At 55.6% G+C, this 15,535-nt stretch overlaps 1 protein-coding gene across 2 annotated transcripts; it reads left to right on the top strand.

Moving 5' to 3' along the window:
* Nucleotides 1-954: 954 nt before the first annotated feature.
* Nucleotides 955-6,868, top strand: LOC144948316 (uncharacterized). 2 transcript variants are annotated; one of them, XM_078877752.1, is made up of 2 exons: nucleotides 955-1,107; nucleotides 5,394-6,868. In XM_078877752.1, exon 2 carries the CDS (start codon nucleotides 5,402-5,404, stop codon nucleotides 5,969-5,971), a length of 570 nt encoding a protein of 189 aa, XP_078733878.1. In that variant the 5' UTR covers nucleotides 955-1,107; nucleotides 5,394-5,401; the 3' UTR covers nucleotides 5,972-6,868. The 2 variants fall into 2 exon arrangements, with proteins under 2 accessions (XP_078733878.1, XP_078733877.1); XM_078877751.1 differs by lacking the exon at nucleotides 955-1,107 and adding an exon at nucleotides 1,459-1,536.
* The last annotated feature ends 8,667 nt before the right edge of the window (nucleotides 6,869-15,535 follow it).

Raw genomic sequence — 15,535 nt, forward strand, 5'->3', positions numbered from 1 at the left:
GATCCCCGCCATCGACGCTCCACTGCTCCTGTCTGTTGCTCACAGATTCCCCGCGATCAACGCTCCACTGCTCCTGTCTGCCGCTCACAGATCCCTGCGATCGACGCTCCACTGCTCCTGTCTGTCGCTCACAGATCCCCGCGATCGACGCTCCACTGCTCCTGTCTGTCGCTCACAGATCCCCGCGATCGACGTTCCACTGCTCCTGTCTGTCGCTCACAGATCCCTGCGATCGACGCTCCACTGCTCCTGTCTGCCGCTCACAGATCCCTGCGATCGACGCTCCACTGCTCTTGTCTGCCGCTCACAGATCCCCGCGATCGACGCTCCACTGCTCCTGTCTGTCGCTCGCAGATCCCCGCGATCGACGCTCCACTGCTCCTGTCTGCCGCTCGCAGATCCCCGCGATCGACGCTCCACTGCTCCTGTCTGCCGCTCGCAGATCCCCGCGATCGACGCTCCACTGCTCCTGTCTGTCGCTCGCAGATCCCCGCGATCGACGCTCCACTGCTCCTGTCTGCCGCTCGCAGATCCCCGCGATCGACGCTCCACTGCACCTGTCTGTCGCTCGCAGATCCCCGCGATCGACGCTCCACTGCTCCTGTCTGCCGCTCACAGATCCCCGCGATCGACGCTCCACTGCTCCTGTCTGTCGCTCACAGATCCCCGCGATCGACGCTCCACTGCTCTTGTCTGTCGCTCACAGATCCCCGCGATCGACGCTCCACTGCTCCTGTCTGTCGCTCGCAGATCCCCGCGATCGACGCTCCACTGCTCTTGTCTGTCGCTCACAGATCCCCGCGATCGACGCTCCACTGCTCTTGTCTGTCGCTCACAGATCCCCGCGATCGACGCTCCACTGCTCTTGTCTGTCACTCACAGATCCCCGCGATCGACGCTCCACTGCTCCTGTCTGTCGCTCGCAGATCCCTGCGAGCCGCGTGACGTCACGCGAGCTACGTGACGTCAGGCGACGAGCGAGGGGGTCGGCGAGCGACGTGACGTCACGCGCGCGGTGGCGGGTGACGTAATTTTTCTTCGCGGCGTTCGACATGACGTCACCTCCGGCGTGATGTCACTGTGAGCAGCGGGGAGAGAGAGGAGGCGGTGAGCAGAGAAGAGGAGGAGGTGGTGAGGGGTGGTGAGGTGGTGTGGTGAGGGGTGGTGAGGGGTGGTGAGGGGTGGTGAGGTGGTGTGGTGAGGGGTGGTGAGGGGTGGTGAGGGGTGGTGAGGGGTGGTGAGGTGGTGTGGTGAGGGGTGGTGAGGGGTGGTGAGGTGGTGAGGGGTGGTGAGGTGGTGTGGTGAGGGGTGGTGAGGGGTCGTGAGGGGTGGTGAGGTGGTGTGGTGAGGGGTGGTGAGGGGTGGTGAGGTGGTGAGGGGTGGTGAGGTGGTGTGGTGAGGGGTGGTGAGGGGTGGTGAGGTGGTGTGGTGAGGGGTGGTGAGGGGTGGTGAGGGGTGGTGAGGTGGTGAGGGGTGAGGCGATGAGGGAGAGAAGAGGAGCAGGCGGCCACAGCGAGACGCAGCGAGGAGGAGGAGGTGAGTGGAGAGGGGAGCTGGTGAGTGGAGTTGGTGAGGAGGGAGAGGTGAGTGGAGCTGGTGAGGAGGTGAGGGAGCAGAGGGAGAGGTGAGTGGTGAGTGGAGCTGGTGAGGTGGTGAGGGAGCAGAGGGAGTGGTGAGTGGAGGTGGTGAGGAGGTGAGGGAGCAGAGTGAGAGGTGAGTGGTGAGTGGAGCTGGTGAGGAGGTGAGTGGAGAGAGGAGGCATGATGAGGTGAGGGAGGAATCCCAGCGGTAGCGAGTGGGTGGGTGAGTGAATGAGTGGATGAATGAGTGAGTGACTGAGTGAATGGGTTAGTGAATGGGTGAGTGAGTGAATGGGTGAGTGAGTGAATGAGTGAGTGAGTGAATGAGTGAGTGAGTGAATGGGTGAGTGAATGGGTGAGTGACTGAGTGAATGGGTGAGTGAATGGGTGAGTGACTGAGTGAATGGGTGAGTGAATGGGTGAGTGAGTGAATGAGTGAGTGAGTGAATGGGTGAGTGAATGGGTGAGTGACTGAGTGAATGGGTGAGTGAGTGAGTGAATGGGTGAGTGAATGAGTGAGTGAGTGAATGGGTGAGTGAATTGGTGAGTGACTGAGTGAATGGGTGAGTGAATGGGTGAGTGACTGAGTGAATGGGTGAGTGAGTGAATGGGTGAGTGAATGAGTGAGTGAGTGAATGGGTGAGTGAATGGGTGAGTGACTGAGTGAATGGGTGAGTGAATGGGTGAGTGACTGAGAGAATGGGTGAGTGAGTGAATGGGTGGGTGAGTGAGTGAGTGAATGGGTGAGTGACTGAGTGAATGGGTGAGTGAATGGGTGAGTGACTGAGTGAATGGGTGAGTGAGTGAATGGGTGGGTGAGTGAATGAGTGACTGAGTGAATGGGTGAGTGACTGAGTGAGTGACTGAGTGAATGGGTGAGTGAATGAGTGAATGAGTGAGTGACTGGGTGAGTGAGTGGGTGAGTGGATGGGTGGGTGAATGGGTGAGTGAATGATTGAGTGACTGAGTGAGTGAATGGGTGGGTGACTGACTGAGTGAATGGGTGAGTGAATGGGTGAGTGAATGAGTGAGTGACTGGGTGAGTGAGTGGGTGAGTGGATGGGTGGATGACTGAGTGAGTGAATGGGTGAGTGACTGAGTGAGTGACTGAGTGAGTGAATGGGTGAGTGACTGAGTGAATGGGTGAGTGAGCAGGTGAGTGAATGGACGAATTAGTGAGTGAATGGGTGAGTGACTGAGTGAATGAGTGAATGAGTGAGTGAATGGGTGAGTGAATGGGTGAGTGAGCAGATGAGTGGATGGACGAATTAGTGAGTGAATGGGTGACTGATTGAATGGGTGAGCGAATGGGTGGGTGAATGAATGAGTGAATGGTTGAGTAGATGAGTGAGTGGGTGAGTGAGTGAATGGGTGAGTGGGTGAGTGAGCAGGTGAGTGAATGGGTGAGTGAAAGGGTGAGTGGGTGGGTGAGTGGGTGAGTGAGTAGGTGAGTGAGTGGGTGAGTGAGCAGATGAGGGAGTGAGTAGGTGAGTGAGCAGGTGAGTGAGTGGGTGAGTGGGTGAGTGAGTGGGTGAGTGAGTAGATGAGTGAGCAGGTGAGTGAGTGGGTGAGTGGGTGAGTGAGTGGGTGAGTGAGTAGGTGAGTGAATGGGTGAGTGGGTGAGTGAGTAGATGAGTGAGCAGGTGAGTGAATGGGTGAGTGGGTGAGTGAGCAGGTGAGTGAGCAGGTGAGTGAGTGGGTGAGTGAGTAGATGAGTGAGCAGGTGAGTGATTGGGTGAGTGGGTGAGCAGGTGAGTGAATGGGTGAGTGGGTGATTGAGTAGATGAGTGAGCAGGTGAGTGAATGGGTGAGTGGGTGAGTGAGCAGGTGAGTGAGCAGGTGAGTGAGTGGGTAAGTGGGTGAGTGAGCAGGTGAGTGAGTAGGTGAGTGAGTGGGTGAGTGGGTGAGTGAGCAGGTGAGTGAGTAGGTGAGTGAGTGGGTGAGTGATTGAGTGAGTAGGTGAGTGAGTAGGTGAGTGAATGGGTGAGTGGGTGAGTGAGCAGGTGAGTGAGTGGGTGAGTGAGTGGGTGAGTGGGTGAGTGAGCAGGTGAGTGAGCAGGTGAGTGAGCAGGTGAGTGAGTGGGTGAGTGGGTGAGTGAGCAGGTGAGTGAGCAGGTGAGTGAGTGGGTGAGTGGGTGAGTGAGTAGGTGAGTGAGCAGGTGGGTGAGTGGGTGAGTGGGTGAGTGAGCAGGTGAGTGAGTAGGTGAGTGAGTGGGTGAGTGGGTGAGTGAGCAGGTGAGTGAGCAGGTGAGTGAGTGGGTGAGTGAGCAGGTGAGTGAGCAGGTGAGTGAGCAGGTGAGTGAATAGGTGAGTGGGTGAGTGAGCAGGTGAGTGAGCAGGTGAGTGGGTGAGTGAGCAGGTGAGTGAGCAGGTGAGTGAGTAGGTGAGTGAGTGGGTGAGTGGGTGAGTGAGCAGGTGAGTGAGCAGGTGAGTGAGTGGGTGAGTGAGTAGGTGAGTGAGCAGGTGAGTGAATGGGTGAGTGGGTGAGTGAGCAGGTGAGTGAATGGGTGAGTGGGTGAGTGAGCAGGTGAGTGAGCAGGTGAGTGGGTGAGTGAGCAGGTGAGTGAATGGGTGAGTGGGTGAGTGAGCAGGTGAGTGAGCAGGTGAGTGGGTGAGTGAGCAGGTGAGTGAGTGGGTGAGTGGGTGAGTGAGCAGGTGAGTGAGCAGGTGAGTGAGTGGGTGAGTGAGTAGGTGAGTGAGCAGGTGAGTGAATGGGTGAGTGGGTGAGTGAGCAGGTGAGTGAATGGGTGAGTGGGTGAGTGAGCAGGTGAGTGAGCAGGTGAGTGGGTGAGTGAATGGGTGAGTAGGTGAGTGAGCAGGTGAGTGAATGGGTGAGTGGGTGAGTGAGCAGGTGAGTGAGCAGGTGAGTGGGTGAGTGAGCAGGTGAGTGAGCAGGTGAGTGAGCAGGTGAGTGAATGGGTGAGTGGGTGAGTGAGCAGGTGAGTGAGCAGGTGAGTGGGTGAGTGAGCAGGTGAGTGGGTGAGTGAGCAGGTGAGTGAATGGGTGAGTGAGCAGGTGAGTGAGTGGGTGAGTGAGTGGGTGAGTGAGCAGGTGAGCGAGCGGGCGGTTAATCCTGCGTGACGTCTGCTTCACACTCATCGCGCGTTTCAAATTCCGTCACGAAAAAAAACCCATCAAAATTTGCCAAATTCAACAACAACAAGTAAGAGAGATTCCAAGAAAACCGTCCTTGTATATATACTGGTTGAGGGTGGGAGGAGCCAAGGCAGGCCCCTGGATATAAACAGGTCCCTGCGGGGTGGGCTGGTAGGAACGAATAACCAAAGAAGATAAGCATAATGTATTATTACACTTGTTTAGCCAGGAAAGCCTCGCTGAGTCTAAAGGTTTTTGTAGGGTCCTGCCAAGTGTTTGCAGTAGGGGGCGATGCTGCTACACCTAATCGGACGATACGAAGGGAGAGTTTGAGGCCTAGTTCTAGGCTTTAGGCCTAGCTGTAGGCTTTAGGCCGCTGTGAGTTAATTTTTAATTTAAATGTTTTAATTAAAAGCGATCTCAGGGAATTATAAGGGAATGTTACACTTGTTTAGCCAGGAAAGCCTCACTGAGTCTAAAGGTTTTTGTAGGGTCCTGCCAAGTGTTTGCAGTAGGGGGCGATGTTGCTACACCTAATCGGACATCGGACGGACGGACGATATAATCTATTGTAGGCTGGTTCACTTTGTTCCTACCAGCATTAATATTGTGAAGTTGGTGCGGCTAAAGCCAAGGACGGTGACGATATTTGTGTGTGATGTGGGTGGCGATGATCTTTCTCTTTCCGCCACCCCTCCTACCCCCCCCCTCCCCAAGGAGACAAAATGATCTCCGAGGGCTCCGCCAAGATCCTGTGCCCGGTGTGCAACTGGGTGCTGGTGAGCCCGCCGGCGCTCGAGGACCACATGAAGCAGCACGGCAAGTCGGCCGTCTACCGCTGCGACGAGTGCCCCTACACGGCCGACAAGCCGGGCGTCCTCGTCAGCCACCGGCGCACGCACACCGGCGAGCGCCCGTACCGGTGCGGCGTGTGCGCCAAGGCGTTCCGCGTTCTCGGCAACCTTCGCAGCCACGAGCGCATCCACACGGGCGAGAAGCCCTACAAGTGCACCGTGTGCTGGAAGGAGTTCCGCGAGGCGGGCATGCTGCGCACGCACCAGCGCACGCACACGGGCGAGAAGCCCTACCGCTGCGCCGTGTGCGGGCGGGCGTTCGCCCACACGGGGACGTTGAGCCGGCACAACAACACGCACGCGATGCGGGCGCCGAGGTCCGCCGACGAAGAGGAAGACGCCGCCGAAGATGCCGCCGAAGACGCCGCCGAAGACGCCGCCGAAGACGCCGCAGCAGCCGCCGAAGAAGAAGAAGACTTGGATGACGTCGTCGTAGGATGAGCGGCAACCGACCGGAGGGTGGGGGGGGGGCTAGCGAGGGCGCGGAATCGAGGGATCGCCCTCGCACCCGGCTCGGCACGCGGAGAAAAATAGATTCATCCCCGACCGCGCTTTTAAGGGAGGGTGCGGTCCGATTTTGGTGGCTACGTACGGTGAGAAAGAAGTGCCACGCGCTTGCATCTCGGCCGCCTGGTGCTCCGTGGGGCAGTGCCGAGCCAGGCGAGGGAGGCGAGGGCGTGGCGGAGTAGCCGCCGGCGCGTGCTCGCCCGCGTAACCGTGCCGGGGCGACACGTGCCGGCGTTGCTGGCGATCGCGGCATTCTCCCCCCCCCACCCCTCCCAGCGACGTTATCACGGTTTGGTTCTGGCTCGGGTCGGCAAATAACCCAGTGGGGAAAAGAAAAAAACAAACCCGTACCGTGCTGGCCCCCCGCGCTGGCTCGGTTCGGATGTCGCCAGTGGAAAAAAACATCCGTACCGTGCTGGCTTGGTTCGGTTGTTGTTAGTGGAAAAAAAGCACCCGTATTGGCTCGGTTCGGATGTTGTTAGTGGAAAAAAACACCCGTACTGGCTCGGTTCGGATGTCGCCTGTGGAAAAAACATCCGTACCATGCTGGCTCGGTTCAGATGTTGTTAGTGGAAAAAATGCACCCGTATTGGCTCGGTCCGGATGTTGTTAGTGGAAAAAAAACACCCGTACCGTGCTGGCTCGGTTCGGATGTCACCAGTGGAAAAAAAACAAACCCGTACCGTGCTGGTCCTGCGCTGGCTCCGTTCGGATGTCGCTAGTGGAAAAAAAACATCCATACTGGCTCGGTTCGGATGTCGCCAGTGGAAAAAACAAACCCGTACCATGCTGGCCCCGCGCTGGCTCGGTTCGGATGTCGCCAGTGGAAAAGGGGGTTTAATATACATTTGACGTGTACACATTTGCCACCAGTGAATTTGTTTAAGACGAACAATGGCTCAACGCTCCCTGTACGACATGCAGGTCTGCGGGTGCGTTGCAGGTGGTCCCACGCACGCGTCAGTTAGAGGTCCCCCCCCGTGTTTTCTGGCCGTGCCCGTCGGCTTCCTGTTCGCCGAACGGACGGACGGCAGCGTCGTCGTAAAATCAGGAGCTGGGGAACCTTTGTTCTGCCAAGGGCCATTTGGATATTTATACAGTAACATCATTCGCGGGCCGTACAAAATGATCAACTTAAAATTAGCCCGTGAGATTTGGTCAAACGTCTAATTAACTCGCCCCTAACGCGATGGGCTGTAACTGCTTCTCTTTGGCGAGGCGCGTGGCGATGTCAGCTGGTGTCGACGATGATGTCGCTGCTACTTGCAACTGCTTTGCCACGTTTGCTCCTAGATTTATTGAATTTGGTCAAACATTTAACGAACTCGCCCCTAACGCGATGGGCTGTAACTGCTTCTCTTTGGCGAGGCGCGTGGCGATGTCAGCTGGTGTCGACGATGATGTCGATGCTACTCGCAACTGCTTTGCCACGTTTGCTCCTAGATTTATTGAATTTGGTCAAACATTTAACGAACTCGCCCCTAACGCGATGGGCTGTAACTGCTTCTCTTTGGCGAGGCGTGTGGCGATGTCAGCTGCTGGTGTCGACGATGATGTCGCTGCTACTCGCAACTGCTTTGCCACGTTTGCTCCTAGATTTGTTGAATTTGGTCAAACATTTAACGAACTCGCCCCTAACGCGATGGGCTGTAACTGCTTCTCTTTGGCGAGGCGTGTGGCGATGTTAGCTGCTGGTGTCGACGATGATGTCGCTGCTACTCGCAACTGCTTTGCCACGTTTGCTCCGAGATTTGTTGAATTTCGAGTCCCGCCTGCGGTTGCCTTGGCAGGGCCAGACCCAGACGATTTCGCGGGCCTCGTACGATCCCCACCTCTGTGGTAAGGCCACCGTGCTCATCGCCACAGATTGAACCGTGATACCTCGCCGCCGATTTCATCGAGGAGCATAAACCATCGTCACGGCGGTCACCGCGTCGTCGCGCTTCGTCGTCGGGTTAACTCCTGCGGCCGTCTGGAACGCTCTGCTTTCCGAAACCAGGAAGCCGACGGGAGCCGCTCTCTTTTAAATCAACATCATCTAGATTAAATTTCGATTTAAAGCTTCTTTCGTGACTGCAGGGATTCATCTTCTTGGTTCTTTCGGTAAAGTCACGTAGAAGGGAAATAATAAAATAATAAAAATAAACCATAATAAAATACAAATCTCACGACGTTTCGGCCACAACGCAAGCAGCCGTCCTCAGGTGAAGAACAGGTCTGTCGGAAAGACAGCGTCTGAATGGGCACCACCAGGCTTGGCAGCGTATATTTAAGCTGGGTTGGAGGGGGGGAAGGGGCGCCTTGACAAATGAATTTGCATATCAAGAGGAATTTAGAATATTTATGGGAAATGCAGATATGGGATTAGTCACTACTTGTGGAATGCGTAGGAGGTGGGGGGGGTTCAAAGTCATTATGCCTGTGCATTATCATCTAGATTGACAAACTCACTTCTTTAAAACTGCTTCTTCTTGTTGTTGTGTTAGTTTGTTGTCCTTCCCCCCGCACCTCCGATTAGCGCGGTTGGCTACCTGCGGTGCAATATAAATTGTACATACCAACTACTACACACTACTACACACTACTACAAACTACTACAGACTACTACACACTACTACACACTACTACACACTACTACACACTACTACAGACTACTACACACTACTACAGACTACTACACACTACTACACACTACTACAGACTACTACAGACTACTACACACTACTACAGACTACTACACACCACTATACACTACTGCACACTACTACACACTACTACAGACTACTACACACTACTACAGACTACTACACACTACTACACACTACTACACGCTACTACAGACTACTACACACTACTACACGCTACTACAGACTACACACTATTACACACTACTACACACTACTACACACTACTACAGACTACTACACACTACTACACACTACTACACGCTACTACACACTACTACACGCTACTATACGCTACTATACACTACTACAAACTACTACAAACTACTACAAACTACTACACTACTATACACTACTACACACTACTACACACTACTACACTATACTAAAAACTACTACACGCTACTACACGCTACTACAAACTACTACACGCTACTACACGCTACTACACGCTACTACACGCTACTACACGCTACTACACGCTACTACAAGCTACTACACACTACTATACACTACTACACACTCCTACACTACATTGATAACTCACTTCCTTAGAACCGTTTGTTTAGTTTAGCCTGCCGTCCTTCCCCCCGCACCTCCGTTGCCGCGGTTGCACGGTAGGCGAGAGCCCGGCGATGCTTTCGACGTTGGGGTCATCGCCGAGTCTTATTCTTGACTTTGGATACCGTGGGTAATGGGCGGGGCTAAGCGACACGTGTGTCCTACAGAGCATGGCGCCACCGCTCCATGCTCTGGCAGAGGTCGCAACCGGGTACCCGATACCCGTACCCTACCCGATACCCGGCTACCCATACCCGATACCCGTACCCTACCCGATACCCGGCTACCCGTACCCTACCCGATACTGGTACCCTACCCAATACCTGGCTACCCATACCCGGCTACCCGATACCTGTACCCTACCCGATACCCGTACCCTACCCAATACCCGGCTACCCATACCCGATACCCGTACCCTACCCGATACCCGGCTACCCGTACCTGATACCCGTACCCTACCCGGTAGTCGTTTGTGACCCTGGTGCGGCCAGGTACGGGTAGGGTACGGGTATCGGGTACGGTTAGCCGGGTATCGGGTAGGGTACGGGTATCGGGTACGGGTAGCCGGGTATCGGGTAGGGTACGGGTATCGGGTAGGGTACAGGTATCGGGTAGCCGGGTATGGGTAGCCGGGTATCGGGTAGGGTACGGGTATCGGGTAGGGTACGGGTATCGGGTAGCCAGGTACGGGTAGGGAATCAAAACCCGTTTGCGACCTCTGTGCTCTGGTGCCATCTGGCTAACTGACCCGGCCTCTCTCTCCGTGTGTTCGTCTCGCGTGCAACCGTGGGGGGGGGGGTGGTGGTGGTGGATGGACCAGCCGTGGATTTTCGGCAGCCGTTGTACATAGTAGCCATGGCGCGCGCGTTAATGATACGGAAATGTTAATGTTGCGGGAATCGAACCCCGGGTTCGATTCCCGCTCACGCCAAGTGACGGTTATCCGAAACCGGTCCCAGGGCCGCCTCTCCTAGGTCGACTCAGCCTCGAAAGAGTAGCCGGTGCGGTGTGTAAAATCATCACCGGGCGTGGTGCTGGCCACCCACCCTACCCCGTGCGCCACATTGCCGGCCTTCGTAGGCGCTGCTCGCTAACGGCACTTGCCCCCAACAGTCTGTTACAGGCTACACGGCGGGGGGAAGGGGGGAGGGTGGATCTTTGTCTTTGTTAATGATTCTAGATTTGAAGCTTTCGTGACTGCAAGGATTCATACGGTAAAGTCACCGTGTAGGTAAAAAATGAAATTTAAATTAATACAAATTAAATAATAAAAATCACGACGTTTCGGAGGCAACACAAGTCTCCGTCATCAGGTGGGACCGTCACAGCCAGACTTGCTGCATCAAGTCACTTGAGTCTCTTGAGTCTCTTGAGTCACTTGATGCAGCAAATCTGGCTGTGACGGTCCCACCTGATGACGGAGACTTGTGTTGCCTCCGAAACGTCGTGGTTTATTTTCTTTTTATTAATTTCATTTTTTACCTACATGGTGACTTTACCGAAAAAACTACGAGTTTTGTCAATGATATTTAAACCCGGGATTGCCGCGTAAGCGTCGTCGTGTGCCAGTCCTTCCTGTGCGTGCCTGGACGTTACCCGCAATGGAACGAACGCGGTTGGTCGAGTGGCCGTGCGCTGCCGCCGCCATCGTCGCCGTTGTCGTCGCCGCTAAACGGTTTTGTCCCCGTGGCCATGCCGGGCGGTTGGGGGGCGGTGGTGAGGGTGGTCGAGAGAGACAGGGAGGGGGAGTCAAGGGTCGAACGAATCGGAAAGGAGCGGGGAAAGAGGCCCGAGAACGGAGGGCTCCCCCCCCGTCCCCAAGACGGACGGAGGAGAGGAAGTCAACGGCTCAAGACGTTCAGGGATGACGCGAGGGGAGCGAGAGTCGAGGGTCGAACGAATCGGAAAGGAGCGAGGAAAGAGACCGGGAACGGAGGGCTCCCCCCCCCCCTGTCCCCAAGTCGGACGGAGGAGGAAGTCAACGGCTCAAGACGTTTAGGGATGACGTGAGGGGAGCGAAAGTCGCGGGTCGAACGAATCGGAAAGGAGTGGGGAGAGGCCTGGGAACGGAGGGCTCCCCCCCGTCCCCAAGGCGGACGGAGGAGGAAGTCAACGGCTCAAGACTTTCAGGGATGACACGTGGGGAGTGAAAGTCGAGGGTCGAACGAATCGGAAAGGAGCGGGGAAAGAGGCCCGAGAACGGAGGGCTCCCCCCCCCCTGTCCCCAAGACGGACGGAGGAGGAAGTCAACGGCTCAAGATGAGCGGCGGCGGCGGCGGAGGAATGACCAAGCCAAGATTTCAGGGGTGATGAGAGGGCGACGATGGGAAGAGAGGGAGGAGTGAGGAGAAGCGAGGTCTGGAGTCTCGGTCGTACTCCGATTGTAAATGTCGTTGTGGCTTTGCTGTACTGGTAACAAGTTGCCACGTTCTGTTTACGTGACAAACCCCTTACCGATTGGCTGTGTCGGGTGGTGTATTTACGCGATTCTAACCCAAAAAAAACCTGTATTGTGGATATTGCTCGCGAAAGCCTGCTGCGTTGTTAAACCTGCAGGAGTCTGTTTTCACAGTGGGTGGTGTCTGCGAGAAGGGGAGGCGGGGCTAGAGGGGGGAGGTCCAGAGTGGGAGTGGCCACACGGGAAGCAACGTCATTTACCAGGAGGTTCGAACCGACAATGACGGAGGTGGTGGTCGTTTTCGTTGTTGTTGCTGCTGTACGTACGTCTGCGCTGCGGTTTTCTTCGTCAGTAAAGTCCCACCGTCCGTCCGTCCGTCCGCCTCTGCCCGTCCGGTTCATTGGTTTGCCGCTCAACCGCACGGCTCAAAAGAGAACAGTCCTGTAGTTTGAGTCGCTACCCACCCGGGTCGGATCTCCGATCGGCGCGGTCGATCGCGTACGCCGCGGAAAGGAGTTCAACGTACGGCGCGTGCAGATCACGCAGGAATCAGACCCCCCCCCCCCCCACCGACTCCGACTCCTGCCACTCGGGGTGGCCCCCTTTTTAAATCCTTTATATTAAGTTCACTTGCTTGCTTGCTTGCGCGCTTACGACCGTGCAAATCTTTCGGTCGTTTTTTAACCCACTTCCCGTGATCCAATCGAGCTGACATTGTGCACACAGACTCGTCGTGCGTGACAATTTATTTTCGTGAATTTTTTTTCCAAAAATTTAGGAAAAAATAAATTAAATATTTAATTACCAATTACTTAATGGTGGCAGGCAATCATCTGACCCCATAGGTGGCAGCCATCTCAAGCCAGAGGACGAGGGGACTCTAGCCGCCACGCATATAAAGGATTTATAGTGAAAAACTTTGTTTTTTACGGGCTAGTTTTTTTTTAAATAATAATAAAATAAAACGGGAGGTTCCATGGGGGGCTGAATCGGGGAAAACGACGGACGTCGTCGCTATAACGGCGGCGGTCAGAAATTGTTTTGACAGCTCTCCTTTTAATCACGACGGGGGGACGGGGGGGGGGCGAGGGGGGGCGCAGGAGGGGGGGGGCGGGGGGGGCGAGGGGGGGCGCGGGAGGGGGCGGGAGGGGCGAGGGGGGGGGCGGGGGGGGGGCGAGGGGGGGGGCGGGGGGGGGGGCGAGGGGGGGGGGCGGGCGAACCGACGCAGTGCGCCCATCGTGGACGGTCACTCGTCGGCGAGTCGACGCGCCAGCCAGCATGGTCACAGCTCGTCGCTGTCGCAGACGGAGGGAGAGCGACTCGGAGGACGACTCGGAGAGAGGGCGACTCGGAGAGAGAGAGAGGACGACTCAGAGCGAGGGCGTTTCAGAGAGAGGACGACTCAGAGAGAGGGAGGACGACTCAGAGAGAGGACGACTCAGAGTGAGAGAGAGAATGACTCGGAGAGAGAGAACGACACAGAGTGAGAGAACGACTCTCAGAGGGCAACTCAGAGAGAGAGGACGACTCAGAGAGTGAGAGAACGACTTCGAGAGAGAGAACGTCACAGAGAGAGAGGGCAACTCAGAGTGAGAGAACGACTCCGTGAGAGAGAACAGAGAGAGGACGACTAAGAGAGTGAGAGAATGACTCCGTGAGAGAGAACGTCACAGAGAGGGCGACTCCGTGAGAGAGAACGTCACAGAGAGGACGATTCAGAGAGAGAGAACGACACAGAGAGTGAGAGAACGACTCTCAGAGAGAGAGGGCAACTCAGAGAGAGAGATGGACGACTCAGAGAGAGAGAAAGGACGACTCAAGAGGTGCCAGGAGGAGGAAGCACAGGCGAGCGGTGAGGCAGCTACAAATCCTCCCACGCACGCGAGAGGTGACGGAGGAGTGGGGGAGGGAGAAACGCTCGATCCCACACAGATGTAATAGACAGACGGGGAAAACCACTTTGCCGTTCCACTTTCTCCAGTGGAGCCGGTGGGTACGGCTCTCCTCCTCGACGCCCACGTGAATGGTGGGGGTTGGGGGGGGGGGAGTTTCGCACGCCGGCCCCCAGGTTCTGGAACGCCATCACCGATAAACTGCAACTTGGATCACTACCTGTGAGATCTTCACTCAAAACTGCTCTGATAATGTATGCACTGTCCTTGAAGTTGATTGGTCCACACCCGAGACAGCTTTCCTTAGAGCCTAGTCTCACTTGGTGTTGGACCAGATGACGCCAAAAGGCGCACAACTCAAAGACAGCGCAGCATCAGAGTATGAGAGCTCGGGGTAAAGCATTTACACCATTGGAACCTCATTTGGCAGTAAAAAATATGATCATTGTTTCTTTACCCTTCTATCTGGCAACAAAACTGACACCTTTTTTTACAAGGAGTCATGTTTGCATAGACCACAATACCTGCAGTCATAATGCAAACAAAAAACACACAACTCTGATAATGTATGCACTGTCCTTGAAGTTGATTGGTCCACACCCGAGACAGCTTTCCTTAGAGCCTAGTCTCACTTGGTGTTGGACCAGATGACGCCAAAAGGCGCACAACTCAAAGACAACGCACCATCAGAGTATGAGAGCTCGGGGTAAAGCATTTACACCATTGGAACCTCATTTGGCAGTAAAAAATATGATCATTGTTTTTTTACCCTTCTATCTGCCAACAAAACTGACACCTTTTTTACAAGGAGTCATGTTTGCATAGACCACAATACCTGCAGTCATAATGCAAACAAAAAACACACAACTCTGATAATGTATGCACTGTCCTTGAAGTTGATTGGTCCACACCCGAGACAGCTTTCCTTAGAGCCCAGTCTCACATTGGTTGGACCAGATGACTGCAGGTATTGTGGTCAATGCAAACACGACTCCTCGTAAAAAAAGGTGTCAGTTTTATTGCCAGATAAAAGGGTAAAAAAACAATTATCATGTTCTGGAGGAGTTGTACACCCCTAGTTTTTGTGACCAGTACAAAATCTAAGTTAATAATCCACTCCATTAATAACAGTGGAACAAATTTACTGGTAGGAACCTCCTGGTTACACCAGCCCACAGGGGATTATTGTGTCAGTCCGTCGTGCAGGGAGGGGCTGGGTGGGGAGGGGTGGGGAGGGGCTGGGTGGGGAGGGGTGGGGAGGGTGGGGAGGGGCTGGGTGGGGAGGGGCTGGGTGGGGAGGGTGGGGAGGGGCTGGGTGGGGGGGGGGTGGGGAGGGGCTGGGTGGGGAGGGTGGGGAGGGGCTGGGTGGGGAGGGGTGGGGAGGGGCTGGGTGGGGTGGGGAGGGTGGGGAGGGGCTGGGTGGGGAGGGTGGGGAGGGGAGGGGCTGCGTGGGGTGGGGCTGGGTGGGGAGGGTGGGGAGGGGCTGGGTGGGGTGGGGAGGGTGGGGAGGGGCTGGGTGGGGAGGATGGGGAGGGGCTGGGTGGGGTGGGGAGGGTGGGGAGGGGCTGGGTGGGGAGGGTGGGGAGGGGCTGCGTGGGGTGGGGCTGGGTGGGGAGGGGCTGCTCACCCCGTGGTGCCCTTATACAACTCAACGTTCAACCTACTCACGCCGGCTTGTGCCCGGCCATATTTGCGGAATAAACCACGCCCTGGCCGTTGACCCTGACCATTGACCGAGCAACCCAACGTTCCTACCAGCTCCCTCCGCAGGAATGTGTTTCAGAATGGCCTGAAATCAAATGCATCATTCCGGATGAACGCTGCAAAGTATGATCTTGAGTTTTGATTATAGTGTGCTGATCTTTAAAGGTGTATTGAGAAATGTTGATACTGCTACTGGTACTCCTGCTGTTATGGAGTGACTCATGCAGCAAGCCATGGCTGCAAAGTTTGGTCGTACATG

Source organism: Lampetra fluviatilis, chromosome 48 (assembly GCF_964198595.1).
Source record: "Lampetra fluviatilis chromosome 48, kcLamFluv1.1, whole genome shotgun sequence".
In the NCBI taxonomy this organism is placed as follows: Eukaryota; Metazoa; Chordata; class Hyperoartia; order Petromyzontiformes; family Petromyzontidae; genus Lampetra; species Lampetra fluviatilis.

Coding starts and splice junctions, on each gene's coding strand:
- LOC144948316 (XM_078877751.1), top strand. CDS start 1,482: ATGAGGGAGAGAAGAGGAGCAGGCGGCCACAGCGAGACGCAGCGAGGA. Junction 1,537..5,393: donor GACGCAGCGAGGAGGAGGAG/GTGAGTGGAGAG, acceptor CCCCTCCCCAAG/GAGACAAAATGATCTCCGAG.